The following is a 26,122-nucleotide window of genomic DNA, read 5'->3' on the forward strand; positions in this document are numbered from 1 at the left end:
GAATATTGAATGTTTCTTTTCAATGATTCTTATGTAAAATCAACGTGGTATTTCATTTCTGCCACATTTTAGGTACACTTGTTCTATTACACTTTGAAATAAACGCACATAAAATATTTGACTTTGAATGTTTAAAGGTGTTTAATCTGTTATTTTTGAATGAAAAACACTCAATTCTTTACTTGTTTGAAAGAAATTTTTTACATGTTAAGGTTAAAAAGTTATAATTCTTTCAACATGTTACTTGAGAAAAGCTACCTATGAACTTTGGATATTTATTTTTATCGTTTATTTTTGCTCTTAATTTATTTTTTTTCTTAGTTTTAATTTATTAAAGCTGAAATATTTTTCTAAACTTGTAATGATGTTTTTGTAGTAAAAAAATCACAATGACAAATTCCTTTTTTTTTTTTGTCTGCTACTTCTTTCTTTTTAAGCAATGAACACATCTGTAGCTGAAAAAGTGTGTATCGAAATATTTTCTACTAAAAATGCAAAGTATTTGCGAAAGTTTGTTCGATCTTTGGTGGATGAAACAGACAGTCCTGGACAAGAAGTTGAAATGTACCCGTTGTGTGCGAGTCGATAACCAAAAGGTTCTTCGTGCACCAGGTCGTTGGACCAAATATTTTTGAGCGACTTTTTTTGTCGTTTGAATAAAATATAGAAAAAAACATTAACAGCAAAGATACATTTGTTTTCTATCATCACAACGACCTGTGTTTGAGTAATAACAAAAAAGGAAATTTTGCTTAAATAAATGATTTGTGGAAAATGGAAAAGGTTGAGACGTGAGAAGTGGGCAGTGAGATTGTGAAATGCGTAAGGATTTTTTCAAGTACAAATTAGCGGCTCAAGTATTTGTAATAATGGTTTTAATGAACAGAATTAAGATAAACAGCCAATATGTTAAAATTGAAACAAACCGCTGTTGTTGTAACGTTTATAAATTGAGAAAACAGATTAGAAGTTCTCCACTGAAAATCATCCTAGGATCAAATATTTTGAGCACTTTTTTTTCTGTTTTTTGTTAAACTGCAAACTATAATAATATGACCAGGTTTGATTTAGAATAACTTTTCAAAATTCGAACCGTAAAAAACAAGTTTTTAAAATATTTTACTTATGTTAGAGCATTTTTGACTAATACCAAATGATTTTAAGATTTAATGTTAAGAACTAATATGAAGTTAATTATGTAAGTCATTTTAATTAAACTCATCTGATTTCATAACATCGATAAAAACAGTTATATAAGTTTTAATTACTTTTGATGTCATAAAAATTGGTTGTACAAATTTATACAAGCAATCAAAAAATTAACATTTTGCATAAAATTTTACGTTTGTTTTATATTTTTACGGATATATACAAAGCTTATAAATTTATAAAGAATTTTTGTTACGTTTTCATTGCCTAATAAAATAATTTATACGAATTTATTTTTTCATTTATCCGCAGGACTACAAATATATTTAAAAAAATGTGCACTAATCGTCAAGTTTAAGATAAAACCTTAAAAAAAGTGTCAAATTTATTCTCTAAAAACTATATAATATTGTTTAGTAAGGGGTGGGCAATTTTTTCAGTCGGCGAGCCAGAAATAAAAAGTTTAGTCTTTAACGGGATGGAGCACTTTAATTTTATTTTATTCAAAAAAGTTGCTAAATTATTTAATTAATTTCGACAAACTACTAATTTTATGACCTTTTATTTTTACTACATCTAATACAAGTTTTAAATACTTCCGTAAATTGTACATAAGACCTTTGTGTTTTTCATTTCATATCCAAAAAAAATTCAAGTGTAAATTTCAAAGTTTGGTTTAGCGGGACAGACTTACATGCTTTTGGAACCAGTTTCAAATTTCACAGTGCTGGTTAATTAAATTTTTAAAAACATTAGTGGGCAGGATTCGTAGTTTGCTATTATAAAGTGTCAATAACATATAATTTTTAGTAATTCCACGTAAGAATTAGGATATCTTTTTGGATACTTTAAAAATTCTAAAAGTTTTTAACTTTACACATATCATAAGACTTCAACAGAAGAAGAATAAATTAAAAAGGTAAACTTTACTTAAAGTTTGTTTTTCAACATATTTTACTGTACACTTTAAAGAAAACAAAATAAATAATTTTTGAACTATAAACTGTTCTTAAATTAAATTAACGCAATTTTTTTATGTGCTTTTTTACTGTAAACACCAAATGTTTTTGTATTTTTTGCGATAAAAAAAAAATATTTGAGTAGGCCATTAAAATTAATTCAGGTTTTATATTATATAAGTATTTTTCGGTCTGAAATTATTTAGGCAAAAATTTAAAGTAAAACACTATCAACACTAAAGGCACTTTTTAAATAAGTTGTTATAATAGTTAAAACACAATTGTAAACAATTAAAAATGTAAAATGCTCATGCAAAAGTATAAGCGTCAAATACTTAGACAATAGTAAAGTGACAACTCGTATGATTATTTAAAACAACTGTTTGTACATTTTAAATTTGTACACTATTTTTTTAATTAAAAAAAGTTGAACAGTTTTATCTAAAATTGAAACCTAAAACACAGTTTTAGTTACACTGATTGAAAAATCAATGAGTGATCAAATGAATTTAGTAAACACCTGATAAGTCTAAAAAAAAGTTAAGTTTTGTTTTTATAGTAAAATATTTTATCAAATTCATCAGTTTTAGGCGAAATGAAATATTTAGCTAGTAATGAAAAACTTTATAGACTATTGAGTCCTAAATATTTCATTGTTCCTGTACTATTAAAATAAATATTAGAAAAGATAGTCTAAAATTATAACATTTAAAAAATATCAAAGTTACATCAAAAACATTTTTTAAGAAAAATTCTCATAAGGACAACAAGAAAAGTAAAGTATACTAACACATTCAATAAAGTTAAAATTAAAAAAATTGTTGTGATTTAATCATAATAAATTTTTCTTTCTGGTGTAACTATACATCTTATTTTATAGACAAGTCATTGTGGTCTCATGAACTTAAAATAATTATTTGTCAGTAATAAAAAGAATTCAATAACAGGAAAGTATATACTTTAGTATTATTTAAAACTACTTCATTTAAACAATTGAGCTACTCAACATGCGTACTAATATGTAAAATACTTTTATTCATACTAAAGTATTTATTTTCACTAAAATCTGAATTACATTGCCTTTAATTGTATTTTGTGATGTTTTTTAAGATGTTTTGCTTTATTATTTTATATATATAAACTTTTCAAGATATTCTCTATAAACCATTTTGATTCTGATCCATAGAAATATTTATGTGACCGTTTTCAAAATGCAGCTCATGTTGTTAAAAGCTTTTTAAAAGTTGAAAAGTAAAAACTATATAAGGAATATTGTTAAACTTTCTTAATATTTATTTTAATTACGAATAATTTTCAAAAAGATAAACCATAAAATAACATTAATACCAGCACAGTTTGATATATTGGTTCATTGATATCTTCGTAAGAACAATTTAAGCAATCAAGAACCATTTCATGCTAGAAAATGTATTGGTCCTGTTATTAAAAAATATTGTTTTATTTATAATCATGAAAATTAATTTAGTTCTAATGTAAAAATCAAAATGAAAAAATTAAACTTTAAGAAAAAACCAAAACACAAAAAAACAAAATCGTAAGCCTAATAACAATTTTGTTTTTTTGTGTTTTGGTTTTTTCTTAAAGTTTAATTTTTTCATTTTGATTTTTACATTTGAACTAAATCTGCTTCCTAATTCTATATAACTTTGATTCAATCATTACAAACATTCTATATATAATATACATGTTACATCGAGTTTCTGTGACTCTTATTGCCTTCACCGTCGTTAAGTTTTATTAAATTTTATTGATCAACTATCTAATGGTTAATGTTTTATTTTTGTTCAAAATAGATTACATAAAAACTAAATCAATGATCTTTGCAATACAAATTAAATAGTTTGAATAACCTCGTTTACATTGTGACGTAATTATTAGTTGCAATGAATTTATTTTTCCTTAGTTAACGACAATAAATTTTGAATCAGTTATCTTTCCCATTAACGTGAGTTGTTTGTTTATATTATAACTTGTTGTTTTGTTGTTTAATTTAGCTTACTTTACTTATTTTAGACTTAATAATCATAAATATTATATAGTTTTATAACAGTCGGATTTAATATTAAGTATTTTACCTATTAATAACTATTATCTGTAGAAAATATCTTATTTTAATGAAAACATGTATACACATATTCTATTCTATGCTTCTATTCTCTCATTACAGTAATTTTTTTTTTACAGAACCCAGTTGAAGTGTGTTGATTCGTTGACACACAGAAACATATGTTGGTAGAATAAAGGAAGATTACTGTATAATTTTTTTTTATAAATACTAACTACAGATTGGAAGAGGTACATTCTGTGAAGGTTCATTTCATACAAAATACTATAGAAATCAACATATTTGTCATTTGCCAATTGTTGCAGTAACATGTCTGTTGCTATAAATACTCCAATGCTACCACTGGTGCTGTTGAGTATTAAATAGATTTCATTAGATCAAGAAAGATTTATGGTTTTAGAACTAGTTTTAAAAGTGAAATAAATTGTAAAGCTATTTATAGATTATTTTTTTAGAAAAAGATAAAAAACAAACTAATTTTTAAAAGTTTAATATAACAAATTAAATTTTTTTCAGAGAGTTTACTCTTATGATAAAACAGGAAACAAATTATGTACGATTTATTAACTAATTTTGTAATAACTTCAGTATTTTTAAACACATTACACATCTTTTCCTACATTAATTGAATGTAATCTTATTAGAAACCTCAATTAATATTTTTCTAACAAATAAACAGATAAATTTTACCAGCAAAAAATAACAACAAATGTCTATAACCTTAATTTTGAAAACATTCGTTATTTTAAACAATTCTTATAGTTGATAATATGTTTTTAAAATTCTTCTTTGCGTTTTAAGACTTAAAGTAATCTTAATTTAATGTATCTTGTCTTTAAAGCTTTAGCTATAAAGCAACAAAAAGTATTTATTTCTTGAGGATCTTTTAAACTAAGTCTGAAATACTCAATATTAGGTTTTTATTATCAATATCAACTTTACTACCAAAAAAAAGTTTTTTTTTTTTTCTGAATTAATAAAGCAACTTCAGGGTGGTTTTATTTTAGAATAAAACGAATTAAAACAATCAAAAACTTTTGATAACTTGATAAACTTTTTATTCTTGTTAAAATTAATTAATATTTTTGTTGGGAAAACAAATTTTTTATTAATTATTAAGTGATGATTGTTTTAAATATTAAGTTATACTATATAGTTATTCATTTAAATGTTTTTAAACTAAAACTACACTTAAATAAATAATCAACATTAAAATTAGTTTTTAAACATTTGTATTACAAGTAAAATAAACTAAAACAAACGAACTAATAGAGCAAATATTGAAAAAAAAAAACGTACATATAACTTTTATCTTTGTTAAAAATCTATATATGTTTGTTCAATAAAGAACAGTAAACAAACTTATATTTAGTGAAATTTTATAACTAAAAGTTTTCTTGAGAAAAAACAGTTTGTGTTGTTTATAATTTTATTTTTCTTTTATATTTACAAACTTCAACCCAATTAATAACTTCTCTAGTCAAACAAAAACAAGCTCATTTAAGACTTTCATTCATAGCAAATTAAAAACATAAACTTTTTTATTACAATTAAAAAATCAGTAGTGCATTTTTATTAAAATTTTGAAACTTTTAATCACTTCTAGTACTCTAAAGTACTTCTAGCAATAAGAATGCAGTGCGTAGTTTTGAAACAGTTGTTCAATAAAAGAGTAAAAACTAATTAAAAAATCAAATAAAACCTGCAATGCACTACAATGAGGCTACTAGTAACAAGTTCATTCGAACAAGTCCTGACATTTTGGACAAATTGGACCAACACTTTGGTAATTGGACAAAAAATTTTGTAGGAGACTTGACATCACTGACAAGAGTTAAATTAAAGTCAAGTTGTCGAATCTTGCGGGTTTCTCTGGTTTTCTGTGAAAAGTTGAAATAACAATTTTTCGAAACTTATAAAGAACAACATAGCTTAACAAACAATCAAGTGTGCGGATTGTTAAAGTAACACGCTTGATAAATAAATATAAATATACATCAAAGTCTTGTATTTTTATAAATTTTCATATCTAGTTTTTTTTTATGTTTGTTTAAAAAACTTAAGAGATAAAAATCGATATTGTTTTCAAGATAGTTTTTCTAAACAGAATATATACAATTTTTTTCTTTTTTCTTTAAAACAAATTTTTACAATTTATCTAAATTATTTTTTTTGTACAAAACAAACTGAACTAACGTATTGCCCAATCAGAGTTGGTTTCCTTTGTTTCCATGGTAACAATCAATTATTGCATTCTCAGTGCTTTATCGTAGCCAGTAGTGATCGATATTCAATTTTTCAGTTTAAATAAACTTTAAGTTAAACTTTCTTTTTTACTGAAGATAAACTAATACATTTTTAGTACTTTTAAACTTTAATGTATCTCTACAATACAGGTAGGTGTCAGAAAAGCACAGCGTCACTTTATCACGGAATATCACTTTAGCAGGGCGTCACTTTAGCACAGGGTGACACTTTAGCACGGATTGACATTTTTGCACGTAAAAACTTTAAATATTTTAAAATGTTTTTTTAAGTAATGTTTAATTATCTAAAATTTTTAACTTAAAAAACAAACAATTATGAAAATTCTAACATTTTTAAAAGTATCGCTCTAAAAAAATTTATAAATAAATTTTTTACTATGAGCTTAAATTGAAATAATAAAAATACTGATCTTTATACTTCTCACTTTTTATTTAAAACTTACGCTTAAAGTTTAGTTTTATTAGAATTAGTTAAAGAATTTAAAAAAAATTCAATAATCTTAGAGCTTATATTTATAACTAGTTTTATTAAAATAGTTTTATGTCGAAAACTTTAAAGTAAAAGTATCAAAATGTTTAAGCAAAGAAAAAAATACAAAAAAAATTCTGTGCTAAAATGACACTCTGTGCTAAAGTGTCACTCCGTGCTAAAGTGACGCCGTGCTAAAGTGACACTCTATGCTAAAGTGACACTCTATGCTAAAGTGTCACTCCGTGCTAAAGTGACGCTGTGCTAAATTGACACTCTGTGCTAAAGTGTCACTCCGTGCAAAATTGTCACTCCGTGCTAAAATGTCACTCCGTGCTAAAGTGTCACTCTGTACTAAAGTGTCACCCGTGCTTTTCTGACCCGTTCCCCTACAATACAGACTAATACAGAACAGTACACAGTTTAGAAAAGTTTTTCTTAATTTCAAAACTTTTCAAGCTTAATATTGTTATATAAGAAAATATTTAAAAAAAAAATCTAAAGCATAAATTTTAACTAATATGAATAAAACCTTAAACAAAAACAAAACAAAGTATTTTTCAAAATAGTTTTCGACATTTTTATAAAACGGTAAAATGTTGCTTTTAAAGTGTCTTTTTTTTATTAATCTTGAGTATAAGAGATAAAAAGGTTTTCTAATTAGAAAATTATATCCTTAGTATTTTAGTAAAATAAAAAGTTTAAAAACCATTTTGTTCAAATTGAGTAATCATGACAACTGTTCTTGTTTTTTCCTGCCAAATCATTTTCCAGAAATCTTGTTAAGTTGATTGTAGAGGTTCTAGGTTTTTTATGTACTCTTTTTCTCTGTTGTAACCGTGCGTATTAAGTTTTATTATTGATTAGAATAGATAATCAGCTTACTAGTTTTGGATATAAAATATAAAATTCAAAAACTTTCAATAAAGTAAGTATTTTGCACAATAGAACATTTTGCCTTAAGAAAAAAATTAACAAAAAAATAGATTAATTAAAATTGATTTAATAAAATAAAGTTACCGATCTATATGTTTGGGGTAACAATGATACTAAAAATGATGTTAAAAAGTTTCCATCCTTGTAAAAGTGACCCTACGTGCAAAATTGTCCCTTCTTGCAAAAGTTACTCCTAGTGCAAAAGAGATGCCGTGCAAAAGTTATCCCTTGTGCATTTTTGAAACCTACCCATTCAAACAGTATTGTAGGAAAACGAAATTGCAGACATGTTATAGTTCCCCTTTACTCTTTCTAAAAATATTAGCATAGGTATTTTTTTTGAATAACCTAGTGAGTTCACTATTTCAACTGATGGGATAACTCTTTGAATCTTACCAAGGTATTAATTGAAAGAAAACAGTATAATTGCTATAAAAAAGCACGAACTTTTAAAGACCTTACTGTTTACCAATGACTTTTTTTAAATTTATTTGGTCCCTTATGCGGCAAAGTTCATTGCCAAACTAGCTTATAAATACGAAACCATGAATACATTTTTTTTAATTAACATATTTAGTTATCATATTTCAGGGCTGCCAAAAAAACCTGGAATTTGGCAATTTAGGCTAAAAAACGTTAAATTTTGAACAAAAACTAATAAAAAAAGTTGAATTTTAAGTAATTTTTACATGTTTAGTAGTAAAAATTCGATTTGACACAAAAACCTATTGAATGGATAAAAGTTTTTTTTCATCATGATAATTTTTTATCAAAAAAGATATATAAAATAATTTTTTATCAAAAAAGATATATAAAGCAGCTATACAGTATCTTTTTAATGTTCTTATATTATTTAACAGGGTACAGTAGACAACAATGTGATGTGACAGTTGTAACATTGTTGTCTACTGTGATGTGACAGTTGTAACATTGTTGTCTACTGTGATGTGATAGTTGTAACATTGTTGTCTACTGTGATGTGAAAGTTGTAGCATTGTTGTCTACTGTGATGTGATAGTTGTACTGTTGCAATCTATTGTGATGTGATAGTTGTATTGTTTCAATCTACTGTGATGTGACAGTTGTAACATTGTTGTCTACTGTGATGTGACATTTGTAGGATTGTTGTCTATTGTGATGTAATAGTTGTATTGTTGCAATCTATTTAGATGTGATATTTCTATTGTTGAAATCGACTGTGATTAGATAGTGGTATCATTCATTGCTGTAATGTATAATGTATAATATATATAATCAGTGATATATATATATATATATTATAACATAGGAATTTGTAAGCAGAAAATGGTGATTAGTGACAAAATGATAACGAATAATTTGCATTCTTGTGAGTTTTAATGACTTTATTTTTATTTAATTATGTTTGTTCAGCTAAATACCTTATGTAATAATACTTGTCTGTTTGTTACCGTGTATTGATTTTCATTAGTCCCGTTATTATTTAACTTCCACTAGTAAGCCTAAAAGTACTTTAAGAAACAGGTCATGTCTTAGCGACATTGCTGGCCTATCAAAATTTTATAAGTTTTCAAGGTTTGAGATATGATATGATGAAAAATTATTAAGAGTTAGATTTTTATTTAAACAAAAAAACACGATTGGTAAACAGTAATGACACTGTTTGATTTAACTTTTTGAAACATGTTTATTATTATTTTTAAATTATGTATAGGAGATAGTCAAAAAAATGTCAAGTGTACAAGAAAACATTTATCAAAAACAAGTTTAAAAATACATAAGTTCTTTGTTTTTTATTGCAGAAAATATAAATTAATGGTATATTTTACTTAAACTTTTAGCTTTACGATGGTCTCTTAAATTAGCCAACACAGACCGCTTTTACCACATACATATGTAAATGTAAGACAACATAAGAAAGTGCTTCGTCTTTTATAAACATACTCATGCTAGTATAAACAAACAGTAAAAACAAAATTATTGTTAACAACACTAACGTTATTTATTATTTGAAATTATTGTAAATTTAATATCAAGTAAGTCTTAATCAAAAAGAGAAAAAAAATCTTAATTTTAGAGTCAAACAGCACGAAATTTATGACACACAGAAACATATGTCAGTATAATCAAAGAACTACTGTATAATTTGTTTTAGTTAAAGTATAAATTATGGACAATATTTTAAAAGTTTTAGTTTAACAAACATTAGTAATTTAAAACACCATGTATATTTCATTTAATACTAATCGCCTAAATATTTTCAATAAAAAAGTGTTAACAGATTAATACAGATAAAATATAAGTAAGTTTTAGAATATACGTTTTTCTGTTGTCTAACAAAATATTTTCAATTTTGTTGTTTAAGCAGTTTAGCATCTTACATACTAAAGTAGTTCGAAAATATGCTAGTATAGTAAGGTAACTAAAAGTGTACGAAAACTTAATAGAATGAACGTTATTTATTTTGAGAGTGCTTTATTGTTGTTAAGCATCTATACTTTAAACAAAAGAATAAAATATTTAAATGGATCTATAACATAGCTTTGTAGTGCCAATGATTTTGTCATTTCTACTAATAAGTAAACGATGAAACATAAAATATGTTTAATACTTATAATAAATAGTATGTGTTTTAAATGTTATCAGCTGAGCGCTTTGGCAGGCGCCTGTAATCTAGCTACCTAGAAGTTTGAAATGGTAACGACATTAATAAATTAAAATGCTGATAATTATCACCGTGCTAATGCATAATCAGAAATACTATGTTGGATAACTTGAAGAAGGTAATTGTCGAAATCATTTCTTTTAGATTTAAAAGTAATTATCATATTTTTAAGTACAACATTATAAAAGTAAATCTCAAAGTTCACTGTAAACTGAAGTTGACTACTGAACGTTTTTTTTTTTGTTTTTGTTAAAATAGCATAAAAGTATATCAATTCAAAAGTATGACACACTTTATTAACTTTGTCTTAACGTTTGTATAAACTTAAAAGTTTAATTTTAATTTCAAAAAATAAAATAGCATACGAATAATGTATATAGACTTTGGTACATTTACAAAAAAAATACGAACATCTCTAGTTTTTATAAAAAAGAAATAAGTACTACGCATTACACTAGATAAACAAACATTACTATTTGTTATAAGTTTTTCAAATCTACTTGTTACAAGAAATGAGTTTGTAACAAGTTATCTTACGAGAAATTAAACTATTTACAAGATAATTCCCCTCTTAAAATAAACTTCCAATATAAAATAATAAAAAAAGCTACTTATAATTTACAATTACAAAGATTAAAACCTTTTATTTTAGCTTTGTTGTTGCTTAGTTAGTAAAAAGTAAACTTGTTAGAGTAAATACGTACAAAGTTTAAACAACCAACTGAACTTTTAATTTTACTATAGAAATAAAACTAACACTTTAACAGTTTATACTTTACAATGACGTCATCGTTGTTCGTACTAAAGTTTCGGACAAATAGTTTTGTAGGGCATCTTAATTATTTTTGAATTTATTATTTTTTAAAAGTATAATTAGAAGCGTTGCTTATTAGCTAAAAACTTTACTAGTTGCAATTGTCATAAGTAAAAATTGTTAAACAAATTTACTTTGTATAATTTAACACTAATAAGATAAATAAGACTAATATATTACCCAGTTTTTTATCAATACAAACTGCTAAATAAGTTTGAATATAGGGCTGTGTTGATTATTTTACATATTATTTAGTTCTTAAAGTTTTTTTTAATTAATACTACTACAGTACTATTTTTTTATAATACATTTAACATTTGTTAGTATATATTACTTATTAAACGATAAAGATAAAGCGCTCAATAAATTTGTCTACAGACCTGGTGTATAAAAAACTTTTGGTTATTGAATGATACACTTAATAAAAGTTGTTTACTTTTTGATATATTATTAATTCAATATTTAAAACGTTCGTAAAATTAAAATAAACACTACTAAAACAATAATTTGAAATTATAACTGAAACAATTACTTAAAACAAATTTAAAAAAGTTTTAAGAGTTACGTTTGTTACTTCTCAGCTTTATAGTTTAAGTACTAAATGCCAAAAAGTTTGTAATTACTTAAAAAACTTCAGTATTGCATTTTGAACTACGTTTATTTCTTAGAACTAGTACCAAAAAGTTAACGCATTTAATAGCTGGGTGCCTGTAATCTCGCTAAGTAGAGACTTGAAATGAGGAACAGTATTATTAAATTAAAACGCTGATAGACTTCACCGTGCATATCTACAAAATAATTGATTATTCAACATATTTAAAGATGGTAATTGCTGGACCCTTTTCTTTTTTTTTAAATTACACGAAGTAACGAGAAAATCTAAACATTAACTAATTAATTTAAAAGTATAGAGCATCAAATGCTCTTAAAAATAATCAAAATCATTTAAATGTGGTTAATGTTTTGTTTTGTATTTTTTTTTTTCGAAAGCTTTAATTAGTACCATTAAATTAATTCTATTGATAATAACACGTTTCTTAACAGCTTTTTAACACTAACTAACAACGAAAACGCATAAAAAAAAATTTGCAAAAATGTTTATTTCAAATTTTATCAGTTTAATTGTTAAAAATCATATCGTAAATTAGAAAACAAAATGTCATTTAAGCATTTACTTATTTAGCTACTGATAAAGTTTTGTTATATTAAAATATATTACAGTTTTTAGCTTAAATAGTAACAATATAAATTTTTGAGTTTTTTTTCTTTTAATCTTATTAAAGGCATGAAGTGGTTGACAATAAAATTAAGTCAAACATTAAAGAAATGACGTAAATAAACTCAAAACGTAGGAAGTTATGACTAAAAAGGTAAACTATTAATCATATTTTTTGTATGTTTTAACTACGACGAGGTATACGCCTTAAAGTATAAAATTTAAAAATCAAATTTTTAAATTTGATATTTGGGATAAGGTTACATGAAAATATTTATTTTTTGTTTGATTGAATTTATTTGTTTACAAAGTGAGTAAAGTTCAAATCGAAAATGCTTCGGTTTTAAGCTTTATTGTGGCATTAATAATGGAAAATCATCCAATTTTAAAATATTTGTAATTTATAAACCAATCTTAAAAGTCTTAGTAGCAACTGTGAAAAGAAGTTAGAATAATTATAATAAAACATGGAATGTGTTTGAATCGAGCTTAATTAAAACATATGCTGAATAGTTTTTATTTCTTTTTTGTTTGAAAATAATGAACTTTAATAAAAATTACAACTAGAACATTGTTAGATTAATACTGTTTAAGTATAATTTGCATAATATGCAGTTTCACTACAATGAAACATTACGAGTTTTTTCTCAAGAAAACTTTAATATTTTACAAGCTTTAGTTATTAATTTGTAGTTTTATAGTAAATATATGAATAATTCAATAGTTAAACTACAGATTTTAATAAAAAAATAAAAATTTTGATCATTTTAAATTGAATGATATACATTTATAAAATAAAAACAGCTGAGTGATTTGGCAGGAGCATTAATCTATCTGCTAGGATGCTGTAAGTTGGAAGCAGCACTTATTTAACTATTCTCTTTTAAAAAGTAAAAAAAATAATTTTAAAAACTTTTTAATAAGTTAATTATCTGATTAGCTCAGTTTTTAAAACTTATGTATAATTCAAAATTATTAATAAAACAACTACAATTAGAAAAATATGTTTTAACCTACTCAAGTATTGTTTTTTTTTCCATAAACTAGATGTTTTCCATCTAACAGCTTAAACTTTTTGAGAAAATTAAAATATAATATTTATTAACAGTACTCTCAAAATATTAAAAAAAATTTGATTGTAAATTTTGAATTCGTTATACTAACATCCTAGCAGTTAATTATATTAGTTTTCTATTTTATTGCGGGACTTAAAAGGTCACATATTAACAAATGTTAAAAAATAAGTAAGACATATTTTTTCATAAGTAAAACTTATTAAAGAGAGTTTGTTTTTCTTACATGTGATTATAACCTCAAAAATGTGATGTTTGTAGACGCCTTTAATATAGCTATTAAACGATTGTAAATTGGAATGTTTAGTAATAAAGGAACTCTTTAGGGAAGCATCAGTACACGAGTACAGTTTAAATATATTTACGATCGACTAAACAATTAAAGAATATACTGTAAAGTGTAAACTAAAGTAGCTAAAGTTATATAAAAAAGGAAATAACAAAAAATTAACTTGATAAATAACAATATAATTCGTAAAATTTCATTAATATATCCTTTGTCGTTTATTTGCTAAAACAATTACTGTGACCCTAAAACGGTTAATTTTATTAAAAAAAAACGGAAAGTCGTTGAGAAAAAAAATTATGAGAGTATTAATAATTTTTTTGAGTTGTTTGCTTAAAATTGTTGCAAAAGCTTTTAAATATAGAAATAGTTTTTCATTTCAATTTGTCAGATTTGAGTTTTATTTTCAACTGATTGGTACAAACTAATAAGTAAAAATATTTTTAGTACATTTGAACTGTTGGTATTTTAACTTAAACAATTTATTACTTTTTTTAATAATTAGTTTTACGTGTATCAAAATGGTCGATCATGCCAATTCGATCATCAGACCACAAATTTTGGTAGACCGAGACTGGTTTCTGACGATCGAATTGGCATAATCAACCATTTTGTTAAACTTGAGCTTGTCTCACGGCAAACGAAAGTCCAGGCTTCTGCTTTGCAGACTATCGCTGATGTTTTTGTTTTACGTGTATCTAATTTTTTATAATATGTTTCTAAAGTGATACAACTTTTTTACTAAAATATCTTTAGCATTTCATTTAAAAACTAACTCAATTCAAAACTCGCGTTGCTATTTGTTAAACCAACAATTTTACAAGAGCTATTAAAGAAATTACTTTATCATTTTTTAAGTATTCAGTGTTAAGATTGAATATAATAAAAAAAACTTATCAGGTCAATTCTAAATATTTTCATTTATATTTAAATACTTAACTAAATTCAATCGTTTTACTCAGTTCATCTTCAGTTAATCTCTGAAAATATTTTTTCATAAAACAAAATTATGTAAGCATAAAAAGTGTTAGCTTTGTTTTTATTAGAAAACAAGTATTACAACCATTGCACCAGTTCAGATTTACCACTATAATAATATTTAGTGAAAATAGGAATAAATGTTTTGAAACGTTTATTAAGATTATTATAACACACAAAATTACAATCAAAAGTAAAAGTGTTCATTGTTACGTTAAACAAGTAAACAGGTCTTTTTTTTTGTGTTTTACAACTGAATAAGTTTTTTTATTTTAATGCAGTTAACAGCTGGGTGCTTTAGCAGGCGCCTGTAATATAGCTACCAAGAAGCCTGAAATGGTGACGACTTTACTAAATTAGAACGATAATGAAATCATCGTGTCAATGTTCTACAATTACTGTGATAGGTGGTTGTCGAAATCATTTCTTTTAAATCTGAAAATAATTGTCATGTTATAAATATATCACTATAGAAAAAAATATAAAATTAATTCCTAGCGTGTACTCTAAAATAAGTTTAACTATTGCACGTTTTTTTTTCTTATTTTAAAGAAAAAAATAATTTAGTTTGAAATTGTGAAAAAAATCGTCAATTTTGTTTTAACGTATGTAAAAATTTAAAACAAAAAAAAAAATTAAGTATCATATTAACATAAAGACTTGATTTTAGTTTTCTATTCTACAAAAAAGATTTTTTTACCAATCATTTATAGTTTGATTTAATCAGAAAAAAAAATTGTTTAATAAAGTTTACTTTATCGACTAGTCGACTTTACTTTACAATTTGTACATATTTTATTGAAATCTTAATAATTGGTTTTCATGGTAATTAAAATCTGGTTACAAGTCGTAAAAAAATTTCTCTATGCTCAAAGATTGAAAATTCAGAAACTCAAAATTAGTTTTATGCAGTCCACCTTGATCTCCAGAATACTTAGTATAACATTCTAAACCGCTATTATTTTAGTGCAATTTTCTATAAATTGAATGCACACTGTGAAGATAACTGGTATATATCATAGTTTAATTTTGTAGCTTGTATTTTTAAAAATACGAAAGTCACTAAAGTTTTACAGTAAACAGCTTTAGTGTGAAAATTACAAAAAGTTCAAAATATTTTTCTTAAAAATATACACCATGAAACGATAACGTCACTCACTAGATGATTATCAAAAAAAACTGATTATTTAAACTTCAATTTCAGTAAAAAAGTTGTCTATAACAATTATTAATTAACGTACCTGTTTATATTTAAACATAAGTAGAATTAAAGTTAAGTTTATCACATGTTACTATTATTTTTACAGTTTATCTAAGATTTATCATATCAAAATAATATTTAATTAGTTATAATGTTATTGCCTTAACCATTAACTTATGTTGTAAGGTTTTAGTTCAGATTAACTATATACGATAAAAATTACTACAACTAAACTATAGCTTTTAATATAAAACAAGAAATTATATAAGTGAATAATTCTTTTATTGCTACTAATGAGTAAACTAGAAATAAAACTTGAATATATAGAATAACTTAAAATTATTATTAGCTGGGTGCTTTGGCAGGCGCCTGTAATCTAGCTACTAGGAAGCTTGAAATAGTTACGACTTTACTAAATTAAAACGTTGATAATAAGCACCGTGTCAATGTTTTAACACAAATTGTTATAAAATTGAAAGACTACTATGTATGTAGTTGTCGAAACTATTTCTTTTAAGTTTAAAAATATTTATCATTATTTATATATAGACTATTATAGAAATAAATATCGAAGTAAATACTAAAATTCATTCCAAGCTAAGATTGACTATTTCTCGTTACTTATAAAATAGTTTATTATCATTTCTGTTAAAATTAAACAAAAATACATGTGTCTAAAAATATAAAAAGTTTTTTTTTTGTTTTAACGTATTTATAAACCTTATTCAAAACAAACTTTATTTAGTAACCAGAATAGTTAAGAGGTCTAAATCTAATTTATTTACTACAAAAAATCAAAAACAATTGTATCTACTTACTATAATCGCAAAATCAACTAGTTTGTTAAGTTTTTGTTAACAAAAAATAAATGCTAGGGTATATACCAGGTAAAAATAAACGTTATTACTTGCCATAACTTGCTATGACTTTTAAAGAAATTTTCAACAGTAACTTCGTTATTAAGAATTTGTCATACGAAAAGTTTTATTATTCATATAATGATTGCACGCTTTAATTAAGCTTATAATATAAGATTATTAAAGTATTAACTATTATTTTATTCAAGTAAAAAAAAAAATACTTTTATCAATTTCAGCTTTGGTGTTGCTTTGTTATAATGTTATTTTACCATTAAAATGTAAATATTTGAAAAGCTAACTGAAATTGTAATTTTACTATATGAATAAAATCAACACTGTAACAGTTAATAAATAAATTTAGGTATTACTAAAAATATAAAAAAATGTTTGCAATTTAAAATACTTTAAACAAGTTTACTTTTTTATGTTTAGATTGTTTTGATCTAACTGTATATAGTAGCAAATATTGGTTAAGCAAACCAAACAAACCTTATTTTACTAGTTTTAAAACGTTTAGTTAGTTTTTGTAAAGTACTTACTTATAAAAGTAATATAACTATAATCTAAAAAAAAACTAAAATTGGTTGATAAAAACTCACGTTTCTTACGTTTTAATGAAGACTATACTGCATTTTAAAAAGATAGTTATAAATTTTCATTATAAAGAAAAGTAACCTTATATTGAAATAAATTTTATAATCGTTTTTAATTTTGTAAACTTCTAAATAAAATTACTACATGCAGTGTATATATTATAATTTGATCAACAGAAGACTTATAAATGTTAGTAAATAAAAATAACAAATTGTAGACATTAAATAAAATATAAAGTCTCGTTACTAACAAGTTAGAATAAAAAACCTTACTAAAAAATTATTTCGGAAACTAGGTCTTTTATAACTTCAATATTGCTTAATAATCTAAACTTAAATAAGTTAGTATTGAAAAATACACTTGTTATTTCATATATGTATATATAAAGGCTAAAATATTAATTTTTGTCCAACTCAAAAATAAATTGTATGTCTAAAGGTATAACTTCAGTTTAAAATAGTAACTGTATAAATTGAAGTAAAGTAAGATTGAAATTTTTTAAATTTTAATATATATATAAAATTTTATTTAGGGAAACTTGTACTTTATATAATCATTAAATACGCTAGGATTTATTTTTACTCAGCTAAGCGCTTCGACAACGATTGTAACTTGTATAAAAAAAATTTAAGAGTTACATTTATACGTACTAATTAATTTTTGATTGTTGTTATAAGTTCGTATTGAGTTTTTATTCATTTCTTTTGTGATGCAACACAATATTATAAACTTTCAATGTAAAGAATTTAAAATAAAACACTCTTAATACTTTTTGCTAAGCTATGTATTTGAAAAATTCTGTAGTTAATGCTTTGAAAAATTATTTGTTTTTATCTATTCTTTTTTTTTTTAGCCAAGCGATATAGTAGGTGCCTGCAATCTAACTTCTAATAAATTTGATTTCAACCATAATAAAAATTTAGCCAATACTTTACCTTTATAAAACCAATATTTTATCTTTCTCTTAGAATCTGTTGCAGTATTTTTAAGCTTCATTTATAAACTAATTATAGTGAAAATTTTTCACTAATATTTAACTAGTGTTACAAACATATGAAAACGATTTTTCTAATAAATTAGACTTTTAGTTTTTACTTAAAATTATGTAAATTAGTAATGAAAATTTACTTTAATTTGTTTATACTAACCTGTGAAGACTTAGTTTATTTTTCTTTTTTGTAAAATTATACAATTTAACAAAATAATTACTTTTGTTTTTAAAACAAAATAATAAATAATAAATGGAAAAACATTGACTATTTGAAAACATAAATTTCATCAGCTGGGCGCTTTGGCAGGCGCCTGTAATCTAGCCGCCAGAAGGTTTAAATGGAGATGAAATTACTACATTGACATATCGCTTTTAGCACATACTTAAGCAATATCTTATATCAGTCAGATAAATAAATAATAACCGGATAACTATTTCATGAATTTTATTCAGGTTCTGAGAACAAACGAGGTTGGTAAATGATGAATTTTTTTTTCGAAATTAAACTGTAAAAATTAACAAACTAATAATAATAATAAATATCTCACTAATTATTTTAAAATTTCAGTACAAAAAAAAAAAAAAGATTAAATGCATTGTAAAACGTTTAGTCTAATTACTTTTGTTTTGAAAAGTACAAAAATACTGTTTAGCTTTTTATGTGTGTAAAACTCGTTCTTTTCAAAAGTGTAATTCCAAATATCACTATTGATTTCTTTGTGAAAAGTCAGTAATTTAAAACTCAGTACTTTAAGTGGAATAAGTAGCTTTGGAAAACGCCTGTTATCAAGCTGTTTAGTGAATTAAAGTTGTAAACGGTTTATCTACATTAGAGGCTCACAATTATAACCCTGCTTAAAATAAACAAGTTAAAAGGTTTATATTTGTAAATTATTTTTTTTTGTAATATAAGTTTTTTTTAAGTATATTTAAAGTCCTAAATAAATAATTGAAAATTAAATTATTACAAAAAGTAAAATTTTGCCTAAAAGTAATTATTTTAGTTATGTCTATTTTAAAAAGTCTCGTTGTTAAAATCTCTAATATTTACAATGATAATAAACTACAATAAACCGTATATTTAAATCAGTTATATGATGTGGCTAATCAATTTAAAGACACTTAAATTGGCTAACAAATCAAAGCTTTACCATACAACCACTTTTTTTTTACTCTTTAAAAGGTTAAATACTTAGTTTAATATTTTCTACTAGTGCTAATAGCATTTACGTAAAATATATTATTTTTTAAATAAATTATAACGAATCTAATATTTAGATAAAAGTAAGTTTTTTTGTATTGATGCAAGGTTGATTTTTATATTAGTTTTTATAGTTTTTGTGTTTAAGATTATAAACAAAAAGATTACAAAAAATATAAAGTAGAATTTTTCGAAAAAAAAGGCTGTAGATTTTTTTAAAAACTTTTTGCTAAGCCTGGCTAAACTTTATTTTTTATTTTTATATTTATCTTGAAATGTTAAGCTGTTTTATAATAGTTTTCTTTTTATGAGAAATTATTAACTTTGGTAATGTTTTCCTAGTTACTTTCAAAGAATTTATTTTAATACAAAGGGTGCTGTTTATAATTAATAAGTTCAGAATTAATTTTATGTTAGTTAGTTTACATTAATGCAAGTACATAAAACTATATTAAAGTTAAAATTGATAAACAGCTATGGTTGTTTAAAAATGCTTAATTTTAAGATAAATAAGTGTTTTAAACTTTTTTATGAGATATATAATTTTGATATAAAATTATAGGCCAGCGAAACTTAAACATTTATTTATTATTAAACATCGATTTAGTTTGATTTTAAGCTTTTTTGTGACGTTATAAAAAAAAAACTAGTATTTATTAATTATAAACTTAAGTTATATTAACTACCGTAAAAATATTTTAAGCTGATTACAGTAAACACTTTACTTTGAACTAAAGTAAGTTTTATTTAAACATATGCTATGTAGTTCTTTATTAGAATTTAGTTTAGGAAAATTTTTTATTGTTTTAAACAGTACAACCAGAATGTTTCTAAGACAATCTTATGTAAGGTGGTATAATGAGGATTTTATTTATTTTAATTGTACGACAAAAGGCTACTACTGTAAAGATTACGAGTTTGTATTCAAATAAAATTAAAATCTTATACAACCTTTAGTTAATTAAATTTAATAACTTATACTAAAAACATAACAAATACAACAGTTAAACTAAAGATTATAACAAAAGAAATAAAAATTATATCGTCGTAAATAAATTGTATACATTTTTTAATTTAAACAGCTTGGCGCTTTGGCAGGCGCCTGTTATCTAGCTATTAGGAGGCTTAATCACATAACAGCTTTACTGAATTAAACAGAGAATGTCTTTCACTGGCATATTGACAAAATAAATAAACTGCTTAAGATTTATGTAGTTAGGTAAAGCTGGAACCTTTTTTTTTTAATTTTTAGTTTTAACGAAAAATAAGTATATTAAGAAATGTCATGTTAGTCGTTACCATTAATTGATAATTAGAAAAAATTGTAAAAATTATAGAGAAAACTGATTCTCTAATTCCCATTGACAGGCGCCTGTAATCATAGTAATTGTAATCATTAAAGTTTCTACTTACAAATTTATCTGTTATTGTTATCATAAGTTCGTATTGATTCTTTAACTGTTTCTACTATGATACAAGACGATATTGTTAACATTCAAATGTAAAAAATTTTAAACAATACATTTTGTTAGTGTATATATAAAAAAAATGTTAAAAAAAAAAAATTCCATACTTGGAATCAATTTTTTATTTAGCAAAGCGCTTTAGCAGGCGCCTGCCATCTAATTGCTATATACTTGAATAAAAAACCAATAATGAATAATTTAATACTTTACTTTTATAAAACTAATAACATAACTTTCTATTAGTATCTCTTGCAGTATTTTTAAATTTTAGTAACAAACTAATAATGTTGTGTAAGTTTTCACTAAACTTTTTACAAGTATTACAAATAAATAAAAACAACTGTTCTATTAAGACTGACTTTTAGTTTTTACTTACAAGTGTGTAAATCTAATTAGATTAGTAATGAAAATGTTGTTTATAGTAATTTGTGAAGACTTTGTTCAAATATTTATTGTAAATACTCTACAATTTTAACAATCTACTTACTTTTTGTTTTAAAACAAAATTAAAAAACATAATTTTATGGTTTAAAAAAGGTTAAGTACTTAAAAACACATGTTTTATCAGCTGGGCGCTTTGACAGGCGCCTGTAATCTAGCCACTAGGTAGCTTGAAACAGCTACGATGTTATTAAATTGAAGACCATCAATGATAAATCGTCCAAACTAACTTAAACTTGGCTCTGTCAGGTACCGATTGTAAAATTATAGGTAATGACCGGATCCGTTTCATTTCAGAAAGTTATATCTAAACTAAAATTTTTCTCAAAGTAATGACTTTTTTTTTGTTTAGTTATCTTAAGTGTTGTGTAAAAAATATTCTCTAAATATAGAGTACTATGTGTTAAACTGAAGCTAACTGCTTTACTCGACTTTTTTTATAAAACAAGAAATTGTTAACAAAGTTTTAATAGTGTTTATAAGTAATTTCTTTTGATTTCTTAAGATTTAAAACTGTTGTATAACAACAAAGACAAATAAAATTACTAACGTAGAAAAAATAGATTTGTTTACTAATTACTCGTTTTAACCTTTTATGTTACATATAGGTTTAATTTTCATCCAAAAAAAAAAGTCCTTTAAAATCAACTTCAACTTAGTTATGTACTGTGATTTATCTATACAATCTTTAATTCAAAAAGTTTCTTTAGTTTTAGTGTTCACATTTAACTTTTGTTAAAACTTATGAGCAGCTAGAAAAAAATAAGTTTGTTGATTTTTATATCATACAGAAACGCAACTATAAAAATAAATAAAAGTATACCTTATTTTGTAAACAATAAAAGTACCGGATTTTATTCATTTTGAATTTTTACAAAAATTAGTCTAAGAGCGTATTATTAATGATAAATAAGTGAAACAAACTATTACATCGAGCTTTATCAAAAGTTTAAAAAAATTTAGAAAACAACAAAACGTTTAATCAAGTAAAATAAAACAAATTAAAATATAAAACTATTGCTCACTTTCGTGTAATTAAAATTAAAATAATATCAAACCTAATTAAAAAACTTATTAGAAATTTAAAAAAAGATATAAATATTTTCCCTACGCCTTCCCCTTACAGATTATAAGTTGTAGTATATATATTTTGTAAATGTGGAATCTTTTATAGTCTATGCATAAGTTTTTATATGAAAATTTATTTCGTTTTGTTTTTTGTGCATACTAAGTTATAATTGATCATACAGGACTATTTATTTGTAATTTTTTTTTATGTTATGTTTAGTTTTTTAATTTTCATTGAATGTAATTTGTTTGTTTCTTATCTCATGTGTATTGTTTAAGCAGCTCAGGTTTTAATGCTCGAGTCCATCTTCGCACAATAAACTCCGATAATAATAATAATAATATCAGAGTTGATCGCAACTGTACAATTATCACAGTAGATTAAAAGAGTAAAACTATCACATCACAGTAGATAAAAACAGTACAACTATCACATCACATTAGACTGCAACGATACAACTATCACGTCACAGTACATCTCAACAGTACAACTATCACGTCACCGTACATCTCAACAATACAACTATCACATCACAGTACATCTCAACAATACAACTATCACATCACAGTAGATTAGAAATATACAACTATCACATCACAGTAGATTGGAAATATACAATTATCACATCACAGTAGATTATAAATATACAACTATCACATCACAGTAGATTGCAATAATACAATTATCACATCATAGTAGATTGGAACAGTACAATAACCAAATCTTAGAAAATCTAAAACATACAACTATCACTACACAGTAGATCGCAAAGTGTTGCTTAAAAAAATTGTACTGTAGTAAAAACAAAATAAAGCCTTGTATACAATTTAAAGCTAAAAAAAGTACTAACTTTAGCTTTGGTGTTGTTTAGTAAGTTGAATGTATAATTTATATTGTAAATTTTTACTGCATTTGAACAACTAACTGAAATTAAATTTACTATAAAAATAAGACTAACACTGAAGATTTTGTGAATATATTTTGATAAAATTCAATTTAAAAAAAAAATAAAGTTACAGATGTTTCATTAAACTTGATTATGTAATTCTTAGCTTTAGTTTAAAGGTCTGTTCAAAAAGTTTATTTTTATTATTATCCACTTAACAGAGATGCCTGTTATTTAGTTTTAAAAATCTTGTTTTAATAAACAGCAATTATCAAGTTATAGCCTGAACAAAATGTTAAAATAATAATTATTTTAAAAATTTAAAAGGGTGAAAAGTATGGTCTCGTAAACTAGACAGCTCTAAGTTTAAAACAAAATTACTGTAAATTTCGAATTTATTTATTTTAAGAAATTATTTTTAGAAAATTATCGATCATACTACTTTAAAACAGTTTGGAAAAATCTTTAATATAATTACAAATAAGCAAACTTTTTTAGAAATGAATATGCATTAAACTGATTACACTTTACTCTATAGGTAAAGTCATTTTTTATAGTTTAAAATAATCTAAACAACTTTACTTTTTTTGTAGATTATTATAAAAACAACTGTCAGTAATTCGAACCAAATAAACTATGTATATTAATTTTTATAACTTTAACTTTTAAAGTAATTTTATAGACAAATAGTTTTCGTAAGCTATTAATATAGTATAAATGTTTGTACAATTATTACACAACTGTATAAAAAAATCTTTATGCAATTTAAATAGTGTAAATTATTAAAAAGAATAGTTACGACCGTTAATAAAACGAAAGTACAAACTGTAGAAGTCAAATATAGTATTTCACTATGTTAAAATCAACTTATAATGAAAAAAATAAAAATAATAGTTAGAGTGAAAACTATGTCTATTATAACCTTTGAAATGCGAAGCAGAATAATTTAAACTTAAATAAATAAATACAAAAATAGCTTCTCCTTATAAAATTATGTTCATAATGGTAATAACAAAAGTTTAATATTTTTTTTTATATCCAATTCAAGAGTTTATTGAAAGACAAAAAGCATAAACTTCAATATGAAATATTAACTAACAAAAGTAAAAATTGCTGTAGCATTAATTTAACTTAGTTCTGTTAATTTATGATATTTAGTTTAAAGTTTATAAACTGAAATTTATGTTTGTTATAATCACTAAATGTGCTTGTTTAGTCAGCTTGGTGCTTTGATAAGCGCCGGTAATCTACTGTATATGTAAACAGTTAAACTTTTACGTACAAGTTATCTATTGTCGTTTTTACAAGGTCGTAGTAAATCTTTCTTCTACTCTGATACAACACATTATTGTAAATTTTCAAATATAAACAATTTAAAACAAACAACTTCTTTTTTTTATCTGCTAGTTTATAAGAAATTTGTAAGAAAGTAGTGTAAGAAAAAAAATGTGGTATACACTTTAGAAAATGATATGTTTTAATGTACTCTATTTTTTAGTCGAGCGCTTTAGCAGGTGCCTGCAATCTAATTTATAACAATTTTAAACTCAAAAACTAATATTAAAAATGTCAATAATTTACCTTTCTTTCAATATATGTTACATTGTTTTTGGTCTTTAATTATAAAATAATATCTTAATATTAGTGTATACTTTTAACTAACTTTTTACTACCATTACAAACGAATGATAACGATTGTTTTAGTAGTAAAGTAGACTTTTAGTTTTTACTTAAAACGATGTAAATTTATACGCACAACTAATGAAAATTTAAATTTAATTGTTTATACTAACTTGTAAAGACTTATAAGCTTTTTTTTCTTTATATTTTTTAACTTAACATTTTAAATATTTTTTTTCAAAACAAAAAAATAACTGAAGTTTATGCTTTCAAGATATTAGATACTAAAATCTATAAATTTTATCAGCTAGGGGCTTTAGAAGACGCCTTATAATCTAGCTATTAGGTAGCCTGAAATGGTGACGGAGTTACTAAAATAAAATCCAACAATTACATATCATTCTTGGCACAAATCATACTTATAACCTATATATTTATCAGGTAGCAGGTAACAACCGGATCCATTTTATTTTAAAAAACTTGATTAAAAATTAAACTTTTGTAATAATAATGAAATTTTTTTGTATTATTATCATTAGTTTAGCAAAAGTCTTGAAACTGTAAATTATTACGTGTAACTGAGGCTGACTGCTTTACTAAGACATTTTTTTAAATTACAATACTTTCAAAGTTTTAACAGATTTATAAGTATATTGTTAAAACTATTTATTTTTTGTCACTGCTTTATAACAACTATATCAATAAAACCACAAAGGAAAAAAAAACAATTATGTTTATTGTATATTAAGTCGTTTCAAATTTTTATCGGATTTCGTTACAATAATAAAACATTAAGAAAGTAATTTTTAACTTTTTAAAACTTTATTCTCTTGCTACCATCGATAACAAAAGTTTAAATATAGATAAAAGGAAGATAAAAAAACTTATGTTACAACGTTTATAAATACAAGCTATG

The 26,122-nt window shown here is 23.8% G+C and overlaps 1 protein-coding gene across 1 annotated transcript in view; it reads left to right on the forward strand.

The window, feature by feature from the left end:
• Nucleotides 1–439: 439 nt before the first annotated feature.
• Nucleotides 440–26,122, forward strand: part of LOC145828902 (angiopoietin-4-like) — a 39,677-nt gene continuing 13,994 nt past the window's right edge. Inside the window, exon 1 of the mRNA XM_082936648.1 lies at nucleotides 440–575. Coding sequence (XP_082792774.1) covers nucleotides 440–575 — 136 coding nt within the window. The remainder of the gene's footprint in view (nucleotides 576–26,122) is intronic.

The sequence above is a fragment of the Thalia democratica genome, chromosome 2, assembly GCF_965202585.1.
Source record: "Thalia democratica chromosome 2, ktThaDemo2.hap1.1, whole genome shotgun sequence".
NCBI classification, from domain to species: Eukaryota; Metazoa; Chordata; class Thaliacea; order Salpida; family Salpidae; genus Thalia; species Thalia democratica.